Source organism: Patiria miniata, unplaced genomic scaffold (genome assembly GCF_015706575.1).
Source record: "Patiria miniata isolate m_02_andy unplaced genomic scaffold, ASM1570657v1 HiC_scaffold_5, whole genome shotgun sequence".
Taxonomy (NCBI): domain Eukaryota; kingdom Metazoa; phylum Echinodermata; class Asteroidea; order Valvatida; family Asterinidae; genus Patiria; species Patiria miniata.
Genome location: NW_024037072.1, coordinates 12,026,346 through 12,053,271, shown reverse-complemented (window position 1 = coordinate 12,053,271; position 26,926 = coordinate 12,026,346). Strand labels below are relative to the sequence as shown.

Below are 26,926 nucleotides of genomic sequence, written 5' to 3'. Positions count from 1 at the left end.
CGGCATTTTGAAAGCTCTTTCAAAGAAAATATGACTTTCCTTCCTTTTTTTACAGTTCGCCATCTTGCTTTTTAAATATATTTGCTGTTTGTCATCATCATCTTTAACCCTTCACAAATCAAAGCCATGCCCTCTTTCTACAAAATTTAACCTGCTGATATTCAAGAAGGTGTCCTTGCCAACTGTTCAAATGTGTCAAGAAACATCAGAATGTTACTTTTGAGTGTCATTTAGTCAGCTGTTTTGGTGAGTTTTTAACCTTGAGTTATATAGGAACGGGGTCCTAAAAAAGAAAGGGTTACCGAATTTTAAAATGCAAACTACTTGAACAAAGGCCATGTTGTTAGGCGAAGTAAAATAAAACATGTTTCTCGTCCCCGCCTGCTTCCTTTTTGGAGGCCACCTGGATTTTTTTTATTTTTAATTTTGAAAAATGCAGTAAAAAGCACCGAAAAAGTCCACAAATTCATCAGAAAATAAATACCAATACCACAAATTCATCAGAAATAAATACCAATACCAAAACAACTCTAAATGACAAATATGTTCAGTTCTCTTGTCCAACTTGTCTTTCACTTTAAAAGTGTCTGTGATGAACAGTGGAAACACCAACTGTTGCAGGAAACTAAAAAATGGCAGCCATCTTGAAAGAAATAAGAAGCCCCTCTTCCTCCTTTTTTTCAAAAACCTAGGGCAAGACAAGTTTAATTTGGCCTTAAGCATTTGAACAATAGTTTGTCTTATCGTCATTTTTGCAATGACTGAAGTTCATTGAGATGATATATGAAGACCTTCTTTCCCTCAGTAACATGAAACTACATGTTGTTCAATGGGGCGAAGCGTCCGACACCCGATTACTCCTCCTAGAACTATGTCTATGAGGCTCCACGTAGCGGTTCTGTGGGAAATACATGTAGCTTGGTTGTGATGGACGTTTTTGTACTTAGTTGGTGTTTTGTAGAGGCAAACAGTTTTGCAGGGTAAGCTGCCTATAGTTCTAGGAGTAACACCCGATATTGTTGATGTACCCTAACGTGGCGCGGCCCCTAACGTGGCGCACTTTGATTTTTCGCCTGTAGCACCTAGCTAGAGCAAAACTTTTAAATGAAATTTCACAGAAAGTGAAATTTCATCAAGTTCTCAACACTCCCGTTCATAAATCGCGAGTTTATTTACCCGTTACAAAGTTAAAAGAAAACATAATTTTGGCGTGATTTCCCGATTTTATTTTCAAGTGCAAAGTGAACCCTTTGAAAATGCTCCGAAAAATAAGAAAATAATTTTCTGACAAACATCTGGCTGGGTATGTAAGTAGAGATAATAATTATTTATCAGAATTTATCAAGTTTACAGACATTCTTAAATGTTAATTTGGAATTTTCCGAGATTTATTCAAGTGCGCCACATTAGGGAACACTCCGCCAATTTGTGCCCAATTTCCGGACACGACCATTTTTGCATTTCGGATTAATTTTATGAAACCAAAATTGTTCACAGAGGTTAAATAGCAAGCATTAAAAGGGTAAAAGTACCAGTATTTCACTGCATGAATTTGAAGTTTATCAACAAAGAGATTTGGCAACACTACACGAGGAAAGTTGGGTAAGCTTCGAAGTGCGCCACGTTAGGGAACACGACTACATGTATATACTGAATACGTAGTCCCGTACTACATGTATACTCGGACTCCCTATTATCGCGGCATCCCTATTATCGCGGCATGGGAAATTTCTCTTTTTACAGTGTCAAAACTCCTTCAAGTGGCGATTTTTATCCAGTTCACCAGTCATCAAGGATTTTCTACCGAGTTGTATAAAAAGGACGATTAAAAAATATTGTGTCTTTCGGGACTTTTAACGATTTTAATAAATATTAACGTTTTCCAAAACTTGCAAAATTTTCCCTCACCGTGTCTGCTAAAAAGGTACCGTTTATATTTTAACATAAATCTTTAATTGCGCTCTGTCCATGCAAGTTCCATTGTCTGGTTCCCATTCTTCAGCTGCAAATGTAAAATGAGGTCGAACGACGATATTTGCAGCGCGAAATTGTAACAACTTTTACGGGATCAAAATAAGCACCGCGCGTAGCGAAAATAAAACGGCACACCGTGTAAAGTGAATGGCGCCCTCAATCGCCGATCAGTAGACTTGCCTCAGGGATTTGTGTTCTCCTTTCGGGGGAAGGGCAGGGTCTTAAGAAATCATCCTGCAGACATTTTGTCTTTAATCAACTTGAACGTTACAGGGAAAATATCAGACTTTATTCAGGGGGTGTTTTGGTCAAACATAAACTATGAACAAAAAAGTTGGGATCATTATAAAACCCACTTCCCGCATACCGCGATAATAGGGAGTCCACCTCCGTTCGCACACGCCGCGCATGTCTATTTTCACAGGCATCGTACACGGAATAAACCTCACCCCCCGTCAGATTTTTTTATATTAATTTAAAAAGGAAGAGTTATACTACACATAAGACAGGACAATTCTGGAAGGTTAGTGGGCAATCTCTATTCCGAACGAGAAACGTGATACCGTAATTTTCGGAATATAAGCCGCGCGGCGTATAAGCCGCAGTACGCAAAAATCTGCAAATTAAGATTTGAAGTCGGCGTATAAGCCGCACCGGCGTATAAGCCGCACCGACCGCAGCGGTTTCAATTTTGTAGGGCCTCCAAACACTAGTCAAAATGCTCTGAACCAGTTCCATTTACACTACGAAAGCTATAAAAAGGGCCACAAAAGTTATATCAAATCATTCACAGTTGATACTCTTACAATAACACAAACAAATATGGAAATTGATGATGAGAAATAAACACCGGGAATTACTGCCGGCTGCCCCGTCCGGTCCCCGGCCTAAAACGTTAGCGCATGGCCCAGCAGCTAGCGCCGGCAAATGATAACATTTTCCCCCAGCACTTGAGATATGTAACCCACCGTGTGTCGTCTGACTGGAGGCTACAAATGCTGCTTTGTGGCAACAGATGCTGATTTGTTTTGTCCTAAGAATAAACAGGTCCGTTTTTACAACAAAACTTATCAAATTGTTGTGATTACTAACGTCAAAATTCAAGTTGCGATCGTAACTCTCTTCGAAAATAGTCAACACGATGCTGAAAATTTTATGGACGAATCCATTCATTTCGTAAGGGGTGATTTGTAGCCCCTGCTTTGAGTTTTACATCGTTTCTTGAATACATTTCAAGAAAAAAAATTATATTGTGACATTGAACAACTGATTATTGAATAGAGAAATATTTGGAACTCCATAAAAAGTATTAGTTATCTTGTTTCTGTTTTTAAACAGCAGAAATATTGGTAATTATTGTTCCCAAGAAAGTACACCCCTTTATTACCACAAATGGTGTGGTCCATGGGAAAGGCATGCAGCATGCATGCAACACTGCACTAGGATCATGTACGGTTGTCGATGTCGACGTCAAAGAGACAGCTTTCGCTAGCCGTACTTTTTACCGCTCGGTACCGTTTCGTTGGACGTGCTTTCGGTTTGTTTATGACTTTCTTTATTGATGATTCATTTTAGCAACAGATCTTTCCTTATACCAGTACATTAAATATACATTTGAAAATCAGTTTTATTCTTCACGGCTCGGCGTATAAGCCGCCCTGTGTATAAGCCGCAGTAAAAATTTCATGGGCAAATTCAACGTATAAGCCGCGGCTTATATTCCGAAAATTACGGTAAGTACCGCGATAATACGGCGTTCCATCCTACATTACTACTACTAGTACGGCCGCACGTCCCGTACGTCCCTACATAAAGTAACATGTCCGGAAATTGGGCGCACGATTTAATTAGAATCGAAGGGATTACCGCTCAACAAAAACAACAATCACGTGTACCTAATACTCTAACAAATACTTACCTTACTGTCTGTTGAAACGCAAGCTGGTTTTACTCTTCACTTTTTGCAAACAGACACTTTTTGAACTAAACTTTTCTCTCCTTCGTTGAAATCATGCCATGACATGTCGCGCGGGTGTTGTTGATTTTACAGCGCCCTCTACGCTCAAAAAGATAAGATAAGGGTCCACTGTACTAATTCGAGCCCAATTGAAAACAGTGTAAAATCGACAAAGTTCAGGGCCAAATAACATGCAAGCCAACATCACTGGGGTTTCTCAAACAAATATTAAATTATTGTCTTGTCTTTCATCTTTTCATTTCTTTTCAATTTTAGGTAGATTAGCCAGTTATATTTTTACATTTTCACACCCAAACAAAATCACCTCCCGAAAAGTGATAGTTCCCAAGCCTGCATGAAGCTATATATTACACAAGTGGCATCCTTCCGCTTTCACAGGCAAATAGGACCCATTTTTCATCCGTAATTTTATCAAGCCTGCCCTCAGATGGAAGCCCAAAAAACCAGAAAGTTAATCCTTGGGTATATTTACACAATTCCACCATTTTTAAAGCCAAACGGTCTCCATTTTCAAAAGAAATTGTGTGTGGGGGGGGGGGCACTTATAAATGCTAACGACTCACTTGAATTAGCTTTTCCTCACCTGGAATTGAAAGCCAAACAAATAAATAAATAATTTTATAAAGGGGGAGGGGGAACAAGAAAACAGAAGAAGGGGTTTTGAAGTCAAATTTCTGATAATTTTATGCACTTATAACAACATGTCACGCGGGTGTTTTGTTAATTTTACAGCGCCCTCTATGCTCAATAAGATAACTCTCAAATCTCACAGGGGCACTTTTCCCCTCTGAAATTAAAAGCAAAACAAACAAAAAATTAAAGGGGGGGCGAGAACAACAAAACAGCAGAAGACGATTGAAGTAAAATGTAACAACATGGGCGTCTGCAGGGGTGTCATTATGGTATGGGTGGGGTTGGCAAAATGTCCCCCGCACACTCTCGAAAAAAAGATAAACTCAAAATATGCTAGAAAGTTCCTTAGGTCTCAATATATCCTATGTCTGTTTTTGAAATGAGCATTCTGCAGCTCTTCCATATAAAATTCTATCTCTTCTCTTCCATGCTTCTCAAAAATCCTGGAAAAGCTTATCTATAAGCGACTTTCTAAGTTCATTTGCAAGTACTAAATGTGTCATCTTCTTTTTGTGTATTTTATTGACCGATCGAAGGCTTAATTTTGATACGATTGACATTCCATTCTCGGTATCAGAGCTTGTGCATTATATAAGAGGCGTCGCTCTTCAGTGGTTTGCTGATAACCTATTGTCCGATGATACAAAATAAATAAATAAAATGCAAAAAAAAAAAAAACACTGCGATTTCTCTCCTATGACAGTGATCTTCAGCAGGTGAATCCTAGTCTAAATGAAGCTATTTTATATTTAAGTTCAATCAAAAATTTCTAAGCGAAAGTTGCAGGACAAGTTCTTTTCAGAACTAAATAGCATTGGCTATTCACGTCGTATAACACACTGATCCCCCAGTCTGAACTTCTTTAACATTGTTTTGGGCACAAAATATATAAATAATCTCCAGAATAGAGCAATTCGAGTATGCCAGGCGCGGATCAAGAGGGGGGGGGGGGGGTTCCAGCGAAACCCCTTGTCCGCCTGTTCATCACTCTATTCACGTTGTACAACTACCCTTATGTATTTTATATACACACTAATAATCTTTTTCCTTGCACATTCTCAGCGTACTTTTATCTGACTATCTGTTAATAATATTCACCAATGCACACCAGACTGCAGATCTCACAAAAACCTGTCACTCACTCGCACTTGATAAGCTAAGTTATATGGACCTCGAATGGACTTGACCGGCTTTAAATCGCAATCCTCTGTGGGCGGATTTAAAAATAATTATACGACGCATCTGCTCACCCAGTAAAGGCCTACCTCCCTTTTTTCTTTCAGTTTGTTCTGTCTGTATTGTATTACAAAATTATTAGCTGTTTCGGTGACACACCGAAACAGCTCTTGTTTTCGTTAAGATTTTTTTTTTAGCTGTTTCGGTGACTCACCGAAACAGCTATTGTTTTCGTTAGGATTTTTTTTTTTTTTTTTTTTTTTTTTTTTTTTTTTTTTTTCTCCTTTTTCAGACTTTTTCTCCATAGGTTTAACACACGTTTCTTCCACCAGTCCACTTTGCCACTTTTTCAAATCCGATTGATTTCAGACTTGATACATACTCAGACCACCACCCACAGATGGTCCTAGAAGAAATTCGTGACCGTGACGTCATCAGGTGTCGGGTTACGTCACATTAAAGATGCATTTTTCCCCATATGTTTTGTACACGTTTTAAAACACTCCACTTTGGCCTCTTCGTAAATCCGATCGACCTCAGACTTGATACGTACTTAGACCACCACCCACAGATGGTCCTAGAAGAAATTCATGATCGTGACGTCATCTGGTGTTGGGTTACGTCACATTAAAGACGCATTTTTATCCATAGGGTTTGTACACGTTATAAAACACTCCACTTTGGGCACTTCTGTAAATCCGATCGACGTCAGACTTGGTACACACTTAGATTACCACCCACAGATGGTCCTAGAAGAAATTTGTGATCGTGACATCATCAGGTGTTGGATTACGTCACATTAAAGATACATTTTCCCCATAGGGTTTGTACACGTTTTAAAACATTCTACTTTGGCACTTTCGTAAATCTGATCGACGTTAGACTTGGTACACACTTAGACTACCACCTACAGATGGTCCTAGAAGAAATTCGTGATCGTGACATCATCAGGTGTAAGGTTACTTCACATTAAAGATGCATTTTTCCCCATAGGGTTAAGGTTTGTACACGTTTTTCTTCAAATCATACTTTGGCACTATATGTCTGATTGACTTTTCACTTGGCAGATGACATTCGAAGTGACTTCATCAAGTGTTCATCACGTGCACAGAGTATTTCAAATATCCGAAACAGCTTGTGTTTGTCCACAAACACATTTCTAGTTTCTTTTTTTTTCTTTTTTTTTTTCAGACTTTTTCTCCATAGGTTTAACACACGTTTCTTCAGCCAGTCCACTTTGCCACTTTTTTAAATCCGATCGATTTTAGACTTGGTACATACTTAGACCACCACCCACAGATGGTCCTAGAGGAAATTTGTGACCGTGACGTCATCAGGTGTCGGGTTACGTCACATTATAGATGCATTTTTCCCCATATGTTTTGTACACGTTTTAAAAGACTCCACTTTGGCCTCTTTGTCAATCCGATCGACCTCAGACTTGATACATACTTAGACCACCACCCACAGATGGTTGTAGAAGAAATTCGTGACCGTGACGTCATCAGGTGTCGGGTTACGTCACATTATAGATGCATTTTCCCCCATATGTTTTGTACACGTTTTAAAACACTCCACGTTGGCCTCTTGGTAAATCCGATCGACCTCAAACTTGATACATACTTAGATTATCACCCACAGATGGCCCTAGAAGAAATTCGTGACCGTGACATCCTCAGGTGTCAGGTTACGTCACATTAAAGATGCATTTTCCCCATAGGGTTTGTACACGTTTTCATAAAACACTCCACTTTGGCACTTTCATAAATTTGATGGACTTTACACTTGGCACACACTTAGACCATCACCCACAGATGGTCCTAGAACAAATTTGTGATCGTGACGTCATCAGGTGTTGGTTTACGTCACATTAAAGATGCATTTTTCCCCGTAGGGTTTGTACACGTTTTAAAACATTCTACTTTGGTAAATCCGATCGACATTAGACTTTGTACACACTTAGACTACCACCCACAGATGGTCCTAGAAAAAATTCGTGATCGTGACATCATCAGGTGTAAGGTTACTTCACATTAAAGATGCATTTTCCCCATAGGTGTTGTACACGTTTTTCTTCAAACCATGTACTTTGGCACTGTATGTCTGATTGACTTTTCACTTGGCAGATGACATTCGAAGTGACTTCATCACGTGTTCATCACGTGCACAGAGTATTTCAAATATCCGAAACAGCTTGTGTTTGTCCACAAACACATTTCTAGTTTCTCTTGCTTTGATTGTATTTATTTTGTCATCCCTTCCACAGCTCCTCTGTTGTTTATAACGCGTCCTTTGTTATTCATGCACTTTTTGTAAAGCACGTTTGTTTGTCCTTTTCCTTACTTGTTTGTTGTGTTTGTTTGTTTTTTCTAAACGTCCGTCTACCCTGTGAGCTGTTATAATTATGTACAGGGTGAGTAAAAAAAACGCATCCCGAATGGCAGGACCAATTTTTGAATGAATTTTGCCTGTAGCACATTCAAAATCTAGGATGTTAAAGCCCAGTATATACAAGAATCATTCAGGTGTGCTTTCCAAGTTACGGCATTTAAACCCCTTGTTGTATTACAAATGGCAGACAAATTGACCAATCAACAGCTTAATCCACATTTCTGATCAAAATAAAGTCACAATTTCTAAAGTCAACCCCGCGTTTGCCATTTAATTTCAAAGTTTTGTCACCCTTTTTAGTCACCAGGTCGAGAACACTCGTCATTATCAAATCCGTCTATTAGCTGTTGCCGAATGAAAGCATTCAGAGATCAAAATCGTCTGATATAAATTGAACAATTAGACGAATTCGATTTCTGAATAACACGATTCGGCGTAGACGACACGAAATCGAATACACCGGGTCGAAAACGTGTGCTCATTGTTTGAATTTGTTTGGACTACATCTGAAGTTGTCTGACATTAAAGACGACATTAAACATTAAAAGTGCACGAAATCGATGTTGCATGCTGGGCGAAATTGAATATAAGAATCGGTGAATTCGAACGAAAAATGTTTTAAATAGCCGGAAAAACTTATATTAAACGGTTTTTCCAACTTTCACTCGGGAGGTGATACACAAATGAGTATATATGTCGGTGAAGGCAAACCTTACATGACTTGGGGCCGTTATAAGTCTGACGCCTCATAGGCCCGACGCCTCATCAGTCCGAAATTTCTGACTAATGAGGTGTCGGACTTAATATGAGGCATAAAATGTATTTATTCCGCCTCATAGGTCCGACGCCTCCCAAGTCCGACGTCTCATAGGTCCAACGCCTCCTAAGTCCGACGTCTCATAAGTCCGACCCCTCATCAGTCCGAAATTTCGGACTACTGAGGTGTCGGACTTATGAGACATCACATGTATTTCCGCCTCATAAGTACAAGTCCGACGACTTAATATTAGTCCGACATCGGAAAATGAGGCGTCGGATCTATGAGGCGTCGGAGCTATGGACCGTTACCATGAAAAGGTTCATTTTGTCCGACAAGGCAAGAACGAGACTACTTTTTACGACGTTTGAAGTCTGCGAGATACTTACGAACGACGCACTCTCCGCCAGGGCACAGCTTTTTGGCGCAAGGGTTGATGCTACAGGCGTAAATCCGGAGGGGAAGGGGTGGAGGGGAAAGGGTGGGGTGGGGGGGGGGGTGGGTTCTGGTGCATTCCATAATGTCAATGCGTATACTTCGCTAATTATTATAGAGGCGCTAACATTCTGGCATTTTACGCAATGTTTGTAAATAATTGCCTGTCGGACTTAATGAGGCGTCAAGGGCGGATCCGGGGGGCAACGCCCCCCCCCAAAAAAAAACCACGAAAGCATTATTTTTTTTAAGTGGCGTCGCGCCACCATAAAGGTAGGCACTGTGTACACCACCATAAACTGAATGATTACGATGATGTGTTAAACGTGAAAAGTCAGGTCCGACAATGAATTTTACATGCAACGTCTGAAAACTGGTACGAACCGCGGGAATGACAGCGTAAGCAGTGAGCTTCAAATCGGTAACTATCAAGATAAATTTGAATGCTGTTTTTTTTACCAGGAAAACCTCTACTTTTAGTTTTGCAAAAAATACGAGACCCCCCCCCCCACCCCCCATGGAGCGATTACATCCCGTGCACTGTGGCCAAGTTCAAAACGGGTCACTATGCGTTTACAAAACATCAGGTTTCACCTTCAAAACTGCCACAAAATCACTAGAGACGCCGCCCAGTGGCGTATGGAGGGGCGGATTTTTTTTGACAAATATTTTTTAAGCAATTATTTCAATGAATGGTGAGAGTTCTGACATCAATGACAATCCCAAAAAGAAAACCCGCTCAAAAACCATTACAATGCGCCGAGAAATAGGCATATAATATTGCAGCTAGTCAGTTTTGAAGAGCGACCCCATTTGGAAGATGGGTACCAACCCCCCCCCCCCGGCTTTTTTATTTTACGGCGGCAATGTGTCCGGAGAAAAAAGTCTATACAAATGTATTTCGGCGTGGATGTGCGGTGGCCTGAATAAAACTTTCCGAATCAAAAAACAAATCTGATAGTATAAACGTCACATGAGTGCATGTTTGTCTTTAGAAAATAAAAACATATTCATTGTCTCTGCAAATGCCAAATATAAACTTAATCGGATTTGTGTTCCCTAAAGAAAAGATGTTAAAGTATACAAATTTAACGTGACGTAACGTGACGCATTATGACGTCATAAGGTCTCCTCAATTTGCAGCTACAAAAACCGAAAACGAAGCACTACACAACTTGCAATGCAGAAAAGCCAAAAGTCAAAATCTGATATAAAATATAAAAAAAATCTGATACCTTTTATTATTAAAATAAAAGCAAAATCAATCTTCTTAGTTGAAAGCGGCATGTCCATTTTCATAAAAGATCACAAACTTTGAATACAAATTGTATATTTACATAACATTCCTTTAAAATGAAAAAAATTCCATAAAGAAAAAGTTTCTGTTGGGTGCTCTGTACCAACTGAATTTTACAAGAAGATCCACCGCTTTTATTTAGGCCGATGAATATTGGTGTTTAGGTTTTATCACTCAATATTTAAACAAATCGGTCGGGAGGGAATTTATATATTATATTTTATTAATACCACTTCTTTTATACATTCAACGTGAATCGAGGGGACAACGTCAGATAAACTTTAAAAAGACACAACAAACATGAAACCTAATTAATATTAAGTACCAGTCAGCTGTTTAATGACCTAGGGTTTGTGTCTAGAATCTTAAAAGGTAACAAACCTCACAGTGTGACCGTGCCGGTGGTTTTGTACTGGTGAGAAAGTTGTTTGGAAAATGCACTTTTTCAGAGGAAATATACACTCTCACTAGTCTCAGAAAAAAATCAAAAATATAAACAAAATTGGGGCAGGAGTGAAAATCGAGGAGGGAGGTGATGAAAACCTTAAAATGATTGCTGATTGGCCTTAAGAAGGCTCATCAAGAATTCAGAAGTTAATGCGAGCAATGCACAATACATGTACAGTGTGACTATAAAGCATGTATTGGAAGAAACCACTTTTCAACTTAAGGTTTTATAGAGGACATTTATTTTGCAGCTATCCAAAAATGATTGTTGAAAAGCTTATTTGGTTTAGTAATGACACTAAACACCCTGTGCAATGACTCCTTGTTGTATGTTGTCATTCTGAAAAAAACAACAAAAGATGGTAATTTCCAAAGATGTGTCAAGTGACACATTTTTGGAAATTTCCATATGTAGTTGAGCGGTTTCCGTGGATCAGTACAAGCGTTGACAGGTGGTTGCTATTATTTGTCGATTCAGTGTGTGACATAATGCATAGATCATTGGCCATATGAGAATCGTGGCCCGAATGCTAATTTTGAATACGTGTCACAAAAGGGAGCAATTCAAAATATGACACACGTACCGGTACCTTTTTTAGTATTAAATGACCCGGACTCTAATGTGCAAAGGAAAACAGCTTTAAACGCAGATCTACAGATGTGGCATTTTTCTCTTGCAATGTGCTGCTCAGCTTATTAATTCTCATTAACACATTAGTGCTCCAACTACAGCATCAGGCAAGACCCCGCATCTTGACTTCCTAGATTTTGACCAATTAGCGGGCGCTCTCTATGGGCCTATCAGCAGTGCTGGAGGACTCGAGTCCGGACTCGAGTCCCGATTGTCAAGGACTCGGAATCGGACTCGGAGACAAGAACTCGGACTTGGATACCTAGGACTGGGACTTGGACTCGGATACCAAGGACTCAGACTCGGACTTGGATGGGGTGGACTCGACTACAGCACTGCCTATCAGGTCTTCGGTCATTCACCCAATCCACGCGTCATTGACATGGATGAAGAAAAAAAACTGTCACGGCGCGCGGCGCTCGGTATCAAGTTACGCGAATGCGCTCCCAGCTGCTGTTGTATTACAAAACACTGTATTCAAATTGACCAATCACAGCGTTAGTCCTGATTTGGGAATGAAATGACCTCACGATTTAGTAAAGTCGACTCAGATTGGCTAGCGCAGCTTACATAAGTTTGCATGTCAGGAGAAGTCAGATGTTCGGCTGGAGATATAGGGCTCTGTGGAGAACGGGTGACACAGACTAGAAGTTGGGTAGTGTAGACAGTTGTTTCTGGCATTACCTATGATCAATCTTTCTTGGACTCTCCTACTTGTCATGCACACTTTGTAGATGACATATAAAGTGGTCTCCTGAAGCACTGCGGAATGGCTGAGGGTGGCAGCTCCCCATCGGGCACACAAACTGGTAGCCGTGAACTCTTGTCATATGGACAATCAGTTCGGATTTGGTGCTTACAATGCGTGGGCAGTCCCTGCAAGTAAGTGAAATGTACTGCTCCTGGAACTCTGGTAGCATTGAAATGGCAACAGTTTGGTCTTCCCCGTTGCACTGCCTGTCGATGAAAAAGAAGTAGTGCTTCACAAACATATGCTCCATAAGCTGCACTTGAGACACGAAGATTAGGTTACAGTCAGGACACTTGCATGCAGTCTGCGGCCAGAAAATAGGAATGCCCCATATTTGGGATCTACCGTTTCCCTCTTCAGCGTTTTCAATTGCTTTGGTTTCCCCGATGCTGGATGTACTTTGCTGTTGTGTGACAGTGCTGGTTTGAGGTTTACATCCAAGAGGTGCTTGGTTTGTCTCTTCCCAGCTTGCATTATTTTCTAGTGTTCCATCACAGGTTTCTCTTGGCAAGTCATTGCTGTCTGCTCCTCCGTTTGATGGTTGATCAGATGCCCTCTCTTCTGGCCCTGACTCCGTGTCTGTTTGGTATTTCTTGAATTCCTTGCTTGAACCAGAATCTCTTCTTTCCATTGATCTAGATCTTTTCCTCTTTGGACTGCCATGGCCATGGTATGTGTTTCTTTTCCAAATTCCACCATTGACTGATGTGTAGTTATGCTCTCCTATTACTTTGGGTGCAGCTGTACACTCATCTGTTGTTAATCCACGATCCACTGATGCGTAGTTATGCTCTGCTATTTTTTTGGGTGCAGCTGTACACTCATCTGTTGTTATTCCACGATCCACAAATGCGTAGTTATGCTCTATTTTTTTGGTTGCAGCTGTATACTCATCTGTTGTTATTCTACACTCCACTGATGCGTAGCTATGCTCTGCTATTTTTTTGGATGCAGCTGTACACTCAACTGTTGTTATTCTACGATCCACTGATGCGTAGCTATGCTCTGCTATTTTTTTGGGTGCAGCTGAACACTCATCTGTTGTTATTCCAACATCCACTGATGGGTTGTGCTCTGCTATTTCTTTGGGGGTAGATGTACACTTATCTGTTGTGACCTGATTTCTTCCTTGTGATTCTGAGGTCATGTTTCTTGTATCCTCACTTCTTGTAGAAGACACTGCTGGTTGTCCGAAGTAGCAGGCAGTGTCAGGTGCCATGTATTTATGGATGTCATTATGCACTGACTTTATGTGCCATCTGAGACCGCTCAACGTGGCAAATGAACATGTGCAAGTGTGTATGTATGGGCACTGCAACAGGGCCTGATGATTCTGCAACAAGTGTTGCATCATGCTAGCATCAGCAATCCCGTTCTTGCAGATTTGACACTGTCTAGATGACCTCCCGATATCGTTCAGTTTCACAGCCCAAACAGATTCAGGACGTTTGAGTTCCGGAGGAGGGATGATGAAGCCATAGTCATGTGAAACATACAGGTGCCCCATCAGGGTGTTACCAGTGAGATACATCTGGCAAAAAGGGCACTGAATCCAATCTGCCTGGACCTTAGCATGGCTTCCTTCAGCTAGGGTTTGAGCGGCAGTGTCTGTATCATGACTGCCTTGGAGTTTCTCTAAGCAGGACTCCTGACTGTTCACCTCTGCAACTGGGCTTTCCGTGCAGCTGGACTGAGGGTCCGTCCCACTGCCATCATGGATGCTCTTTGACATGCTGTTCATGTCGGATTTAGGATCAGATGTGAGTGATTCCTGTCCACCTTGGTAACTTGAATCGCCATCTGGAACAGTCACTTTCTGCTGCTGCATTGTTGCTGCTGCATTCTGCTGTTGCATTGCCTGACCCTGTACCATGAGGTCCACTGGTCTCGTGTCTTGGTTTTCAGCTGGCTGGTTATCATCGCAAGAACCTTCCCCGTGTTGCGAGGGCTACGGTGAGAAAACGAAGCAGATGTTCACGGTTAATAGGACAGTCAATGCTACCAATTGAACACCTTTTCTTTCTAAATTAAGTTTTTAGAGGATTTTTACAAGTAAAGTTGGAGATATCCGTCATGATCGACCAATAGCGCAGTGTGATCGACCGATAAGGCAGATGGACAGATTGCAACCATGGTTTAACCACAAACCTTGCATTTTACATGTACTTTGGCTTGAAAGGGGATGGGAAAAAAGCACTTCACAAATGATTCAATTTATAATGTCACTGAAGGAAGGAGATTGAAGCCGTGTACTCACATTTGAATGAGGATGTCCATGCTCCTCAGCATGTACATCCAGCTCAACTGGTCTCGCGTCTTGGTTTTCAGCTAGCTGGTTATCCTCGCAAGAAGCTTCCCCAGGTTGCGAGGGCTACGATGGGAAAACGAAGCAGATGATTTTAAGCAAAAGTAAATATAGCGGGATTGAGGAGGGTTAGGGTTAATAAAATAATAATATCGAAGTCTCATATAGCGCTCGTATCTACTGACAATTATTGGTCCTGCCAAGAATAAAAATACTGCAAGTAAAACTTGCTTATATCCCCCTGGTTTGGCAAATTTTGACCCCTACATGGCCTCTGACCTGAAATGTCACAGGTCATCCCAAGATACATAAATCCAAGGATCAAAACAATCTGAAGACCCAGAAATACCAAGATCAAAAAAATCCCAAGATAAAGAAATCCCTAATTCCTGACTCCCTATCGTTGTCCAAAATCCAGTCTTCTCATCATGATCGATGCATCGCACGGTAACGGAATCACCGTTGGGACCATTTGTGAATGAGGAGCACGACTACAACGAGTCGTTCAAATGAGTCGGGAAGTTGAACATGTTCTTGAACGTGAGGGGTGCTCTTGGAATCGAATCTTTTTCATACGGATCCTAGTAAGTAGGATTTTTGTTTAGAACGTGTACGTTTCAGCGGTCTCCACCTTGGGTGTATTCAAAGCCCATACTGTCGTACGGCGCATATCGGAGCACGTACCGGTATCACTACACGAAACAGTCGTTGATAAAGCGAGTTGTTTTTCTTTCATCGACGACGGTGATGTCACACACGCCTTCAATGAAAGAGCAGTGAAAGGGACTGAACAACTCGGCAAACACATTTAATTGTATGTTTTCAGACTATTTTGCTCTTTTTTTTTCAAAATTAGCGCTTGTCGGAAGCAATTTAAGCAGACTTATGGAATGTCATGAATGTGTAGATCTGTCCAGGGTAACTGTCCTTCTCATTTGTATTCTCTTTACCGGTTTTTTTTTTTTGGGGGGGGGCCTTTTTTCTTGCATGGGTATAAAATATTTACCCCTAGAACTATGGGGCTTGCTACATAGATAGGCGTATCACGGCCAACCATGCTGCATACTATATCCTGAATATACTGTACAGTCAACGACCAAAAAAACCTGGAGTTGAGTTTTGGAGCAGCCGCTGTATATTTTACCCCAAGACTACGCCCAGAACTTCTTGACATACATGTACTCACATTCAGACCGCTCAAAGTATAAGGTTTGAATTGATCCCGATGCTGCAAAATAAATGATGAAAACGGTCCCATTTCTGCATCGAAGCTGCAGGTTGAGTTCTAACGAATAACGTGCACACGAAACGTAATTGGTGTGACGTTAGAATAGTCAGAGTCTTTTGGTCTGGGAACCGACCACAGACACCATCTATAGTGCATATCGAGGATGGCGTCAGATGGGCCAATCACAAGGCGCCTCGTGATTGTCCTGTCATTTTTTTTGCACCATCGGGATCGATTCAAATATACGGTGGCTGCTCCAAAAACTCAACTCCAGGTTTTTTCGGTTGTTGACTGCATGTTTCACGTTGATATGCCCATCTATGGGGTTTGTGTACATAGCAAGCCCCTAGTTCGATTAACTTGGACCCAACTTATCACCTTTTTAACATTCGGACATGGTCTGGCAATAGTAGGGTCCAAGCTTTACCGCATGTCGAGTGACATTGACCCAAAAACCCCGACATTGCCTTACAAAAACATTACATTTCACCCTGAAAACGGCCTCCAAATTACTACATACGCCACCTGAGGTACAAGTAGACAGCGATGATTAAGATGGTTGTACTGAAGTTTACTTATGATCCGGATGAAAAGTGAAATTTCCCGTTTAATTCCGAGAGCTCCCCTCGCAATCCAAAACACGTTAAATTTCCGACTCGTGTTTGAACAATGCGATGTGGTGTGCCCAGCGTTCTTTCAATAGTCCCCGTATCCCGAGTGCGATTCCGTTATCAAGCGCGCTGCATCGATAATGATAATGATAGACTGGATCTCATTTGTAAAAACAAGTGCATTTCAAACGATGATAGGGAGTTGGGAACTAGGGCAGCTATCAGCAGAAACCAGTTCAAGCTAGTTCCAGACTCCATATCATCGTTTGAAATGCACTTGTACAAACCAGATCCAGTCTACTCATTATCATAATCAATGCATTGCGCTCGGTAACGGAATCGCACTCGGGATACGGGGACCATTAAAGGAACCCTGGGCACGCCACATCGCGTTTTCAAACTCGAGTCGGATATTTAACATGTTCGCGATCATGAGGGTGGCTCTCCGAATTGAACAGGAAATTTCACTTTCCGTCCAGATCGTAAGTAAACTTCAGTACCATCATCTTCACCCTCGGAGCAGTGAAGCAAAAAAAAATCACGTGGTGGACCCACATGGAGATTTTTATCACCACTCAGTTTTTTATGTCAATAACCCCCCCCCCCCCCCTTGCAAGCCCAAAGCAATTTTAATCCCCATAAATGGTGAATTGGAGTTCCAGACAAGACTTAGATGGCCATTTTATGTTATCTTAGAATTTGCATGTCCATTTATATCCGGTTATCTATTATTCTTGGGTCGGTACTGGGGATCTGTACTGACAACACCGCACTTTGTTCACATGTGCGCTTTCCTCTGGTGCCCAGTGGACCATGGACCCCCCTGGCTACAGAGGAGGAAAGTGCACATCTAAACAAAGTGTGACATCATGTGTACAAAGGCATATTTGCATTTTCATTTGGGAGTAAGAAAATGGAGGAGAATAAAATAACAACAGAAACAGGAATTGAGTGCAACAGTGTTGTATTCTCACACACTCAAAATCTTCAATCAAAACATAATCAAAAACATATTTGAAAGGAAAATTGTTAACTCCAAATGCCCATGATTATAAAATTAGAAAACCAAACTGCTTATAAATTTGAAAACTTGTCAACCCACCCTCCCCCTAATATTTACAAAGAAGAAACTGGTGAATCAAAAGTGAATAAAATTACAAACATTATTGGCATGATTGTATACAAAAGTTAACTCCAAATGCCCATGATCATAAAATTAGAAAACCAAACTGCTGATTTGAAAACTTGCCCCCCCCCCCCCAATATTTACAAAGAAGAAACTGATGAATCAGAAGTGAATCAAAACACAAACGTTATTGGCATGATTGTAATACAAAAGTTAACTCTAAATGCCCATGTTCATAAAATTAGAAAACCAAACTTCTGGTTTGAAAACTTGCCCCCCCCCCCCCCAATATTTACCAAAAAAAACTGGTGAATCAAAAGTGAATCAAAACACAAACATTATTGGCATGATTGTAATACAAAAGTTAATTCCAAATGCCATTGACCATAAAATTAGAAAAAACCAAACTGCTGATTTGAAAACTTGCCCCCCCCCAATATTTACAAAGAAAAAACTGATGAATCAAAAGTGAATCAAAACACAAACATTATTGGCATGATTGTAATACAAAAGTTAACTCCAAATGCCCATGATCATAAAATTAGAAAACCAAACTGCTGATTTGAAAACTTGTCAAACCCCCCCTAAAAAAAAAAAACCCAAAAAACAAGATGGAAGTGGTGTCCCCATGAATTCCTGGAGCAAATCGTCATGGCAACTCAACAGTCTACTCGCCAATAGCACACTCTTCACACTCAAAGCTCCGGGCTGTTTGGACGGTGGAGTGCTGCTTGCAGACGAAGCGCTCGCATCCCATGCACACTCGCGTTGACCTCCGTTGGACTCCGGGGGGACAGAGCCGGCATCTTGCTGACGGTGCCCGGGTTGTTGGTTGTTGCTGTTGTCTAGCTTGGTAGACAACTTTCTTGCCAACATAGGCAAATGCATGTACGGTGTGTATGCGGAGGCGTTCTGGATGCTGCCTTCTGATTTCGACCTGCGGTAGTGTGAGGGCCATGATAAGCTGCTCCAGGAATTCATGACGGGATGTGCTGGGGCGGGGATGGAGCTGCTTGAAGAGCACATAGGCATTGATGCCAGCACAGTTCAAAAGGTGGAAAAAAACCACCATTGGCCATCTGTTAGAGGTGCGGGCACAGTTGTAGACACTACACATCTGGTCCACTGCATCTACACCGGCCTTGGTCGAATTGTAAAAGTCAATGATCTCGGGCTTTTTGCTCCTTGGGTTGGTGGTGGCATCGTGATGCATCGATGACAGAAGCAGTACATTTCTGTACTGCTTCGGCACAAATGAAACGAGAGTGTTCGTTGACGTGAAACGGAAGTGAGACGACTTTACCGGCCTGTCTCGGGTTTGTCCTTTGCGCATGTCGTCTGGGACCTCCTTCCGATTATCTTTGATCATGCCGACGAGGGTCATGTTCTTCGTCCAAAGGTAGTCGGCCAACGCCTTGCTGGTGAAGAAATTATCGGTGGTGACGTTGCGTCCAGTTCCATAGACGGGTTCCACCATATCTTTTACCACTCGAGCACCAAGTTGAGTTTCTCTTTGTCCCTGTTCTTTGACATAGGGCTGCATATTGTAAGTGTAGTGGGTGCGGCTGTCCACTGCTGTCCAAAATTTCAGTCCGTACTTAGCAGGTTTTTTTGGCATATACTGCTTGAAGCTGCAGCGTCCGCGGAAAGCCAGTAACTGTTCACCCACAGTCAGGCTGTCACTTGGACTGAAATGGCGGATGAGGGTAGATCGGAACATCTCAAAAACATCCCTGATGGGCGCAAACTTGTCAGTCTGCTTGCGCTGTGTTCGAGTGCTCTTGTCGTCGAAGCACATCACCGCAAGAATTTCCTGGAACCGCTTCCCTGCCATGGTGCACTCGCAGAGTGGTCTGGAGAAGAAACCCGGTTGCCAGAATGACTTGACTCTTTCATGCCCCGATTTGGTCAGACCAAGAAAGAAGAGGAGGCCGATGAATGAGCGCAGCTCCATCATCCCGATGTCGATCCAACCCCGTCCTCTCTTGGCCAGCCCCTCTGCATTTGTGTAACGTAGGATGGTTTGCAGCATGGTGACTGAAATGAAGATGCTGAAAAGCTCCAGCGGTGATGATGCCCCTCCCAGATTCTTAGGGCCCATTGCTTGCATCAGGATGTTTGGAGGTTCCGCTTTCGTAGCTGCGCGTGGTTGATTGCTCCACACCGTCCCGTCTCTCGATGTAACTTGGCCAGCTGGCTGTGGCTGGGCTGGGGCAGCTGGCTTAGGCTGGGCCGGGGTGGCTGGCTGGGCTGGGGCTGGTGGTGGAGGGGCCTGCTTCGGCGGGATAAATGCAGGCCGTTTTCGAGGTGGAGGGGCATCTTCATCACTGTCCGAAGTAGAACTTTCGGAGTCGTCCTCCAGTTGCTCGCACGTAGATGCATCAGAGAATTCTTCCTCAGAAAACTCGCTGGAACTCTCATCGCTGTGCTCGCCAGCAAACACACCCTGCAAAACATTATCGGCGGAAATTGCTTGCTTGCTAGTCGAACTAAAAAGCCATCATGATAGAATGAACTCGAGCTGGACAACCACTGCCTTTTGCAGCACTCAAACAATAAAAAACATAAACAAGTGGGGGGCCTTGCACCCGGCAAGGTTCTAGATCTACTGGAGCTGCTCACTAATCAACACCTCATAAAAAGTTGGGGGTACAACACTTGAAAAACTGTTGCAGATGGATTTTGCAGCCGCTCAGAAATTATCCCTAAATAAGCGTTGGACCCTCCTCTGGCCACATTGTTCTTCCCCCATCCTTCAGCAAATAGCTTTTACTGGGAGCATATTGTCAATAGGGCAAGGATTGTTTAGCGGTCTGATAAGAACAAGATGAGCAGCAAAAGGGAGGGTCACCAAGAGATCAAGCGGGAAGAAAAAAAACACAAAAACAAAAATATTTACGCTGTGTATCCAGCCGGATGTTTTTTTATCACCATTCACTTCAGCAAAACCAAAAAAATTACGAGGTGAAACCACATGGAGAATTTTATCACCACACAGTGTTTCTAGGTAAAACACCCCCTCATGCACAAGATATAGGCAGGTTGCATGGCCTTTGTGTGGGCCAGGATTGTTTAGGACCTGTCTGAGCTCTGGGCGGCACAAGGGGTTGACACAGCGAGATCGGTGGCACAAAGGGGTTGGCTAAGATATCCAATTACTGCACAAAGGCATTAGGCTCCTTGGGGCTGCTGTCTTTCAACACTCCTTACTGTGCAGTGGTTAGGGTCTGGCCAATGGGAGTCTACAGGCTTGTGGTGTATATTAGGGATGAGGATTACATGGAATCTTGGCCTTATTGGCCCATTGAAAAAAAGTTATGACCATATTTGGTAACATGTGGAGAATTTTATCACCCCGTGGCTTCTCCGATGTCTACTTGTACCTTAGGTGGCGTATCTAGTGACTTGAGGGCCATTTTCAGGGTGAAATCTGATGTTTTTGGTTGGGCAATGTTGGGTCTTTGGGTCAATGACAAAATTGTGTCGACCGATTGATGCGGCTTAGCTTGGACCCTACCAAGAATCGCCAGACCAAGAATCTCATAAGAATCTCATACTGGGCCACCATTCAGATCTCCTGCACAAAGTCTATTGTCAATGACAGAAATTTTTAAAGTATTATCAAAGAATCTGTGCACTCCTTAAATAGTGACATTTCTTAATCACTTCATATTAGTATGAGTGGCGGCCCAGTATGGAATTCTTTTCCGAGTTACTAGGACTAGCAAGCCCCATAGTTCTAGGGGTAAAAAATGCTACCGTGTACTACTCCTAGAATTATGTGAGCGGAGCCTCATAGATACAGAACCCCGCAAAATTGTTTGCAGCACAAAACACTAATTAAGTACAAAAACATCCATCAAAACAGAGACATTTCCCACAGAACCGCTGCACAGTTTGCCCCTAAACTTCGTACAATACATGTACCTCATGACATACATGTACTCACGTTAAAATGTGCGCCTAGCAAACAATGCTGGATTCTGTCGGTTTTTAGGCCAAAATGATGAAAAATATGCCCTTTCCGCACTGAGCCAATCTGACACTTAAAACGTGCACGCAGAGATTGTGATCGATTGATGATTTTCGGTTCGCTCGATCGGAGCGCGACGCGGGGGAGGGGGGGGGGGGACTGTACTTGCACTTTTACGCATGCACATATATCATTTCACATGTACCGTACCCCCCGCGGTGGCGCGCTCTGAGCAAACCGAAAATCATCGATCTATCATATCTTTGCTTGCACGTTTTATGTGTCAGATTGGCTCAGTGCGAAAAGGGCATAATTTTCATCATTTTGGCCTAAAAATTGACATAATCCAGCGATGTTTGTTAGGCACACATAGCGTGAGTATGTCATGAGGTATTGTACGAAATTTAGAGGCAAACTGTGCAGCAGTTCTGTGGGAAATGTCTCTGTTTTGATGGACGTTTTTGTACTTAATTAGTGTTTTGTGCTGCAAACAACTTTGCGGGGTTCTGTATCTATGACTGCTCTGCTCACACGGAGCCTCAAAGTTCTAGGAGTAACCTAGCCCCATAAATGTGGCCTATTTACTGGACTGCCTCCGTAAACATAGGCCACACATCCACATGTACAAAAACGTGTCGCACTTTGCCAAAATTTGATTTTCACATTTAGGCTTAGTTTGTAGGATTTTTTTGCTTTAGAAGCATACTCACCCTCTTTATAGGCTAGTCAGAAAGTGCTGCCTTTTTCAGATGTCAAATTTTTGTGAAATTTCATGTTGAAATTTTGATACGCAAACGTGTAAAAATGAATCTGGAAATTTCACGAAAAATATACATCTGAAAAAGGCGGCACTTTCTGATTAGCCTATAAACTAAGCCTAAATGTGAAAATCAAAATTTGGCAAAGTGCGACACGATTTTTGTACATGTGGATGTGTGGCCTATGTTTACGGAGGCAGTCCAGTAAATAGGCCACATTTATGGGGCTAGGAGTAACCATGTACGAGTCACCAAAGTATGACTATTCAGTGGAGCGCTAGTACGGAGGGTACCATAGTTCCAGCGCTCCATCATTTTGTCCATACCGACCAGGCATAGGCATGATAGGGGCCCGTAATCATGGTAATAGTCGATCTACATCATTTCATCATGATCTAGGCAAAAAGATTATTCAATTTATTTTGTCGCTAAGAATTGTGAGCGGCATTATTTGTACTGCTTATCATGCCAATCTATACTCACATCCTCATCCAAATCACTAGGACAAGTGTTCCCTGGTTCTTGCTTGATTTCTGCAGTAGATGTAGTCTGGCCGTCCTGCTTCAACATGGTCTTCATATTGTGCCACACATTCTCAATCTCATAATAATAATCATCAACTTCAAATTCTGGCTCAGTTTTTATCTCCACGTTCAACATTCTCACAGGTTCCATGCTGCAGCTCGTCTCTTGAATGTCTCTTTCAGTTTTCATCATTCTGCTTTATGTTCATAAACAATTTACAATACAAATCAGGTACAAATTGATGCGCCTTTTCCTTGAAGTTGAAACACACTTCATGCGCTTGGTTGACATCATATGGGTGACCGTAAGGTCGTGGCCAAATTCTGCTAAATGCACTTCAAAAATCTGTCAGATTGATTAACAATCTGCCAAATTCCCCAGAATTACTGGAAATGGGTTATAACACTTAGAATCACATGCAGATTTGTAGTATTGTCTTAATTAAGGTTCGAATTACATCTTAAACAATCTTTAGACACATAAAGATGTTATGAAATTATTGTGTATTAATTGCAAAACGTGGTTCCGTCATGGCAAACTTTCCCAGTGAACTTCTCAGCATCGGACCAGCCAACCTAGTCCCCATATATGGTTTGTTCGAACAGGTTGGATTTTTTTTAACAATGTGCTTTATTCAAATTTGCTATTTTTTTCTTAAAAAATAACCATTTGTAACTGGCTCCACAAAAAAGGTATTATGCCGTAAAGTGAAATTGAGTAAACATGGTTGGAAAGCCCTGGCACAATGTAATTACTTCCTTGGAGTTCAAATTACACAACTGAGAAAACAGGCTTTGAAACAGCTGACTTGTTTATTTCCACTTTGTTCATCAAAATCAACATCATGATGTCTATGAACGGTAGGTACGTATAAAAGAACTAGTTCAAAAATGAAAATCACATTTTGACAAAAGTTTTCACCCTCTTAATGTTGAGCTGGCTATTATACAACAATTAGCTTTGTGGGGCCAGTCACATTTTTGCAGAATTCTGCTAGAAATCTGCCAAAAAAAATTATTCTGTCAAATTTTCTGTAAGAATGGGTTTTTTTAAACAAAAAAATCTGTCAAAGTTAGCCGAAAATCGGCTAAAACGGTCACTCTTAACTAGACTGCGATAAGCTGAACTAGAGAGGGCAGCATAAAAAAAACCCAGAGTAATCACAAGAGGGCGCTATGTGGAAATTGTAACTGGGCTGGATACTATGCGTGCAACAAATAAAGTAGCCGTTCGCCCAGGCCATCGTGGCTTAGAGCGGCGGAGTTGCGAAGACCCGAAGCGACTTTTGGAGCAAAGATTAAGTCAGCACGCACGGAGTAGCAAAGCCACGAGGCCTTTCCCAACTTGATTTTGTTGAATTATTCATAGTGTTTTTCGCCGCTTTGAATGCGGGCAAGTTAAGCCACGATGGCCTTGTAAGGCTACAAATAAAGCGAAGGGGGATGCAACCGGCCCTGTATTAAATTCCTGTAGACACCAGTGATAAATACCTATACTTCAAAATACTTTTTTAACTATCCCTCAACAACACGGCGAAATTGCCATGCCAGGTTCATTGCCATAACAATTCTGGACCCAAGTTTATGGCTCTCAGACCTCCTCTCTAATTATAGAATATTTTGAGGATATTCGTTCATAGCTCGGTGGATGGGTTTAGGTCTATCTACAGGTGTACGTGCGTACCCTTTAAGAGGCACGAACGTTACGTTTGATATTCCCCCCAAAAACCACTTTTACAGCAAAGAGGAAGTACTGCTTATTCATATTCCATCAAACCAATAAAAAGAAAAAACTTATGCGAGGTCGATATTAGGCCTGAAAATACTGCCGCTTTTGTTCGTCGGCCGCTGGCAGCGAATTTCTTTACCGTAGGCGGCATGCTCCAAAGTCATAAATAATTCAATAGTTTGATCGGGCCAGTATGTTTATTCATGAAACAGAACAACGATATCAGGAGCATTGTTGTTATGTAGTCAACCAGTTACCTTTAAAGCATTGTAAAGTGCGAACATCGCCGAGCTACCACACAGTAGCCTAGTGGATAGCGTGATGAGCGGGGGGATACAAACATTCCGGGTTCGATTCCACGTCGTCGCTGCTCATTTTCATCAACTGTGTTTCTTCTCTGAATTTATCGTTGAGCTAATTTTATTTTAAGGGAAAAAAGAGAACGAGAACCTAAGTGTCTTGCAAAGATTCAAAGGAAAACTGAATGATGCATGAGTTTGGAGCATCCCGCCTACGGGAAAAAAAATCGCGGCCTGGCATGCTAGGTAAAGAGCGCCCCCAACAGCAGTTCATCGAGTTTCAGCTACTTTGAAGCTCAACATACCCAACCCCTCCCCTTTTTTTTACTTGCAATTTGGGAACATCTGCTTTTGGAACATCTTTAAAATGCTTTTGTCCCCCCCCCCGGTTCCCCGTAGGCTCTGCCCACTGAAAAAAAACTCTGTCGCGGCATGGTGCGTGGCCATTTTGTTGTCTCTATAATTGATATTCCCGTAGAATCGACACCAGTGCTAAATGTCCATAGGCCTACTTCAAAATTCTTTTAAAATACTCAGAACTCTGACAGGTATTTAAGCTGCACAGAAAACTGATGATCAACATATATATATTCTTTCATTTTCTTTTCATTTTTTGGTGGGTTGACCATTGACTTTTCGAGAAATTCTCTTAATAAACAAGACGACCCATATTTTTCCCAAAGCGGAAAAAAACAAGCAGCCATCTTGAAAAACGATCCCTCCACAACATCGCAAAATAGTATGAAAAGCAACGGTCCCAGGACGGTGCCCTGTGCCACGCCAGAGGTCACATGTATTTTACTTATTTTTTTTTTAATTTATTTTAAATCTTTAGACATTAAGTTCAAAAATACAATCTAAAATGTAAGCAGGGACTGTCGTGGAATGAACAAAAGTATAAAAACTGTCATCAAATGACCGAAATGCCGGTGAAATTACGAAGGTTCGGATAAAACGAACAACATATTGACGATGAGGAAACTCCCCCTCAGGACGACTTTCTGTGATTTTTTTGTAAGAAAGTTACCGACCCATTTTGTGCAGTGAGCCGGTAATCCCAGCTTGAGCCTGCTGCTGGAGTTTTATTAAGAGTCGCTGATGCGGTACAAGGCCTCACTAAAATCCTTTATTACGACATCTGCTTGCCCTTCAAGAATCTTTAACAGATCGTGAACAGTCAAAGCAAGTTGTGTTTCGCACGATCTACCCTTTCGTAACCCCGGTACGCGTGTTGTTCTTCGTTTAGGACATTGTGATCTGTTACACGGTACCCTCTGGAGACATGTGCACCATATAGGGAACAAAATGTTGTGTACGTCTGCACAGGGCAATTTAAATAGGTGAATACTACGTCTCCACAAGGTTATCACGAAATAGATATATGGATTTTACTCAAAAATGGAATTTCCAAGGTGTGTTGATCCGTCGCAAATTGGAGAATTTGATGTGAGGGAGTTAAATCCAAATTTCAGCCCAGTAAATTCATTCTGGTTAAAATAGGAGCATTTTGAAATACACTTTCAAACTCGAAAACTTTAGAACACGAGAACAAAGAAATGATTCCACAAGGATACGTATTTCAGCATGTGTGTTCATCAAAGTGTTTCAGTATACAATTTTTATAGCCCCATGATTAAACTGGAGTGAATTATGTGCTCGAGGAGCTTGCAATAGCTGATTCAATAACTCCAAAATCGAAAATGATTGTTAAAAGATGATATTTTGTCGCGTGTCAGTATCATTTGTCGTTCCGTTCCCTGTTCTATCTTTGGCTTTATTTGTTAGGCCAAGCTTTCGCTCAGCCAGGGAAAAATTGTTTATAGACTCATCAAAATGCTCATCTGCACGGAAATCTTTAGTAAAAGGCGAAAGATTTATGCGAAATGCAGATAAGCCTGAGTAG

The 26,926-nt window shown here is 41.7% G+C and overlaps 2 protein-coding genes and 1 non-coding gene across 9 annotated transcripts in view; all 3 read right to left on the bottom strand.

Annotated features, from left to right (window-relative positions):
• Positions 1 to 4,023, bottom strand: part of LOC119740410 (TP53-binding protein 1-like) — a 53,625-nt gene extending 49,602 nt beyond the window's left edge. For all 6 annotated transcript variants that reach the window (XM_038215704.1, XM_038215705.1, XM_038215707.1 and 3 more), the window contains exon 1: positions 3,893 to 4,023. The gene's annotated coding sequence lies outside the window, so the exon portion shown is untranslated. The remainder of the gene's footprint in view (positions 1 to 3,892) is intronic.
• Positions 4,024 to 12,198: 8,175 nt separating this feature from the next.
• LOC119741085 (piggyBac transposable element-derived protein 4-like) lies at positions 12,199 to 23,303 on the bottom strand. 2 transcript variants are annotated; one of them, XM_038216754.1, is made up of 3 exons: positions 22,955 to 23,303; positions 14,728 to 14,841; positions 12,199 to 14,418 (listed from the first exon to the last, which is right to left on the bottom strand). In XM_038216754.1, the coding sequence occupies exons 1-3, from the start codon at positions 23,186 to 23,188 to the stop codon at positions 12,430 to 12,432; spliced, it is 2,337 nt and encodes a 778-aa protein (XP_038072682.1). In that variant the 5' UTR covers positions 23,189 to 23,303; the 3' UTR covers positions 12,199 to 12,429. The 2 variants fall into 2 exon arrangements, with proteins under 2 accessions (XP_038072682.1, XP_038072683.1); XM_038216755.1 differs by lacking the exons at positions 12,199 to 14,418; positions 14,728 to 14,841 and adding an exon at positions 17,562 to 20,186.
• A 3,503-nt stretch (positions 23,304 to 26,806) lies between these two features.
• LOC119742213 lies at positions 26,807 to 26,926 on the bottom strand. The gene has a single exon (XR_005272836.1). It is a non-coding gene; the product is annotated as a U5 spliceosomal RNA (small nuclear RNA).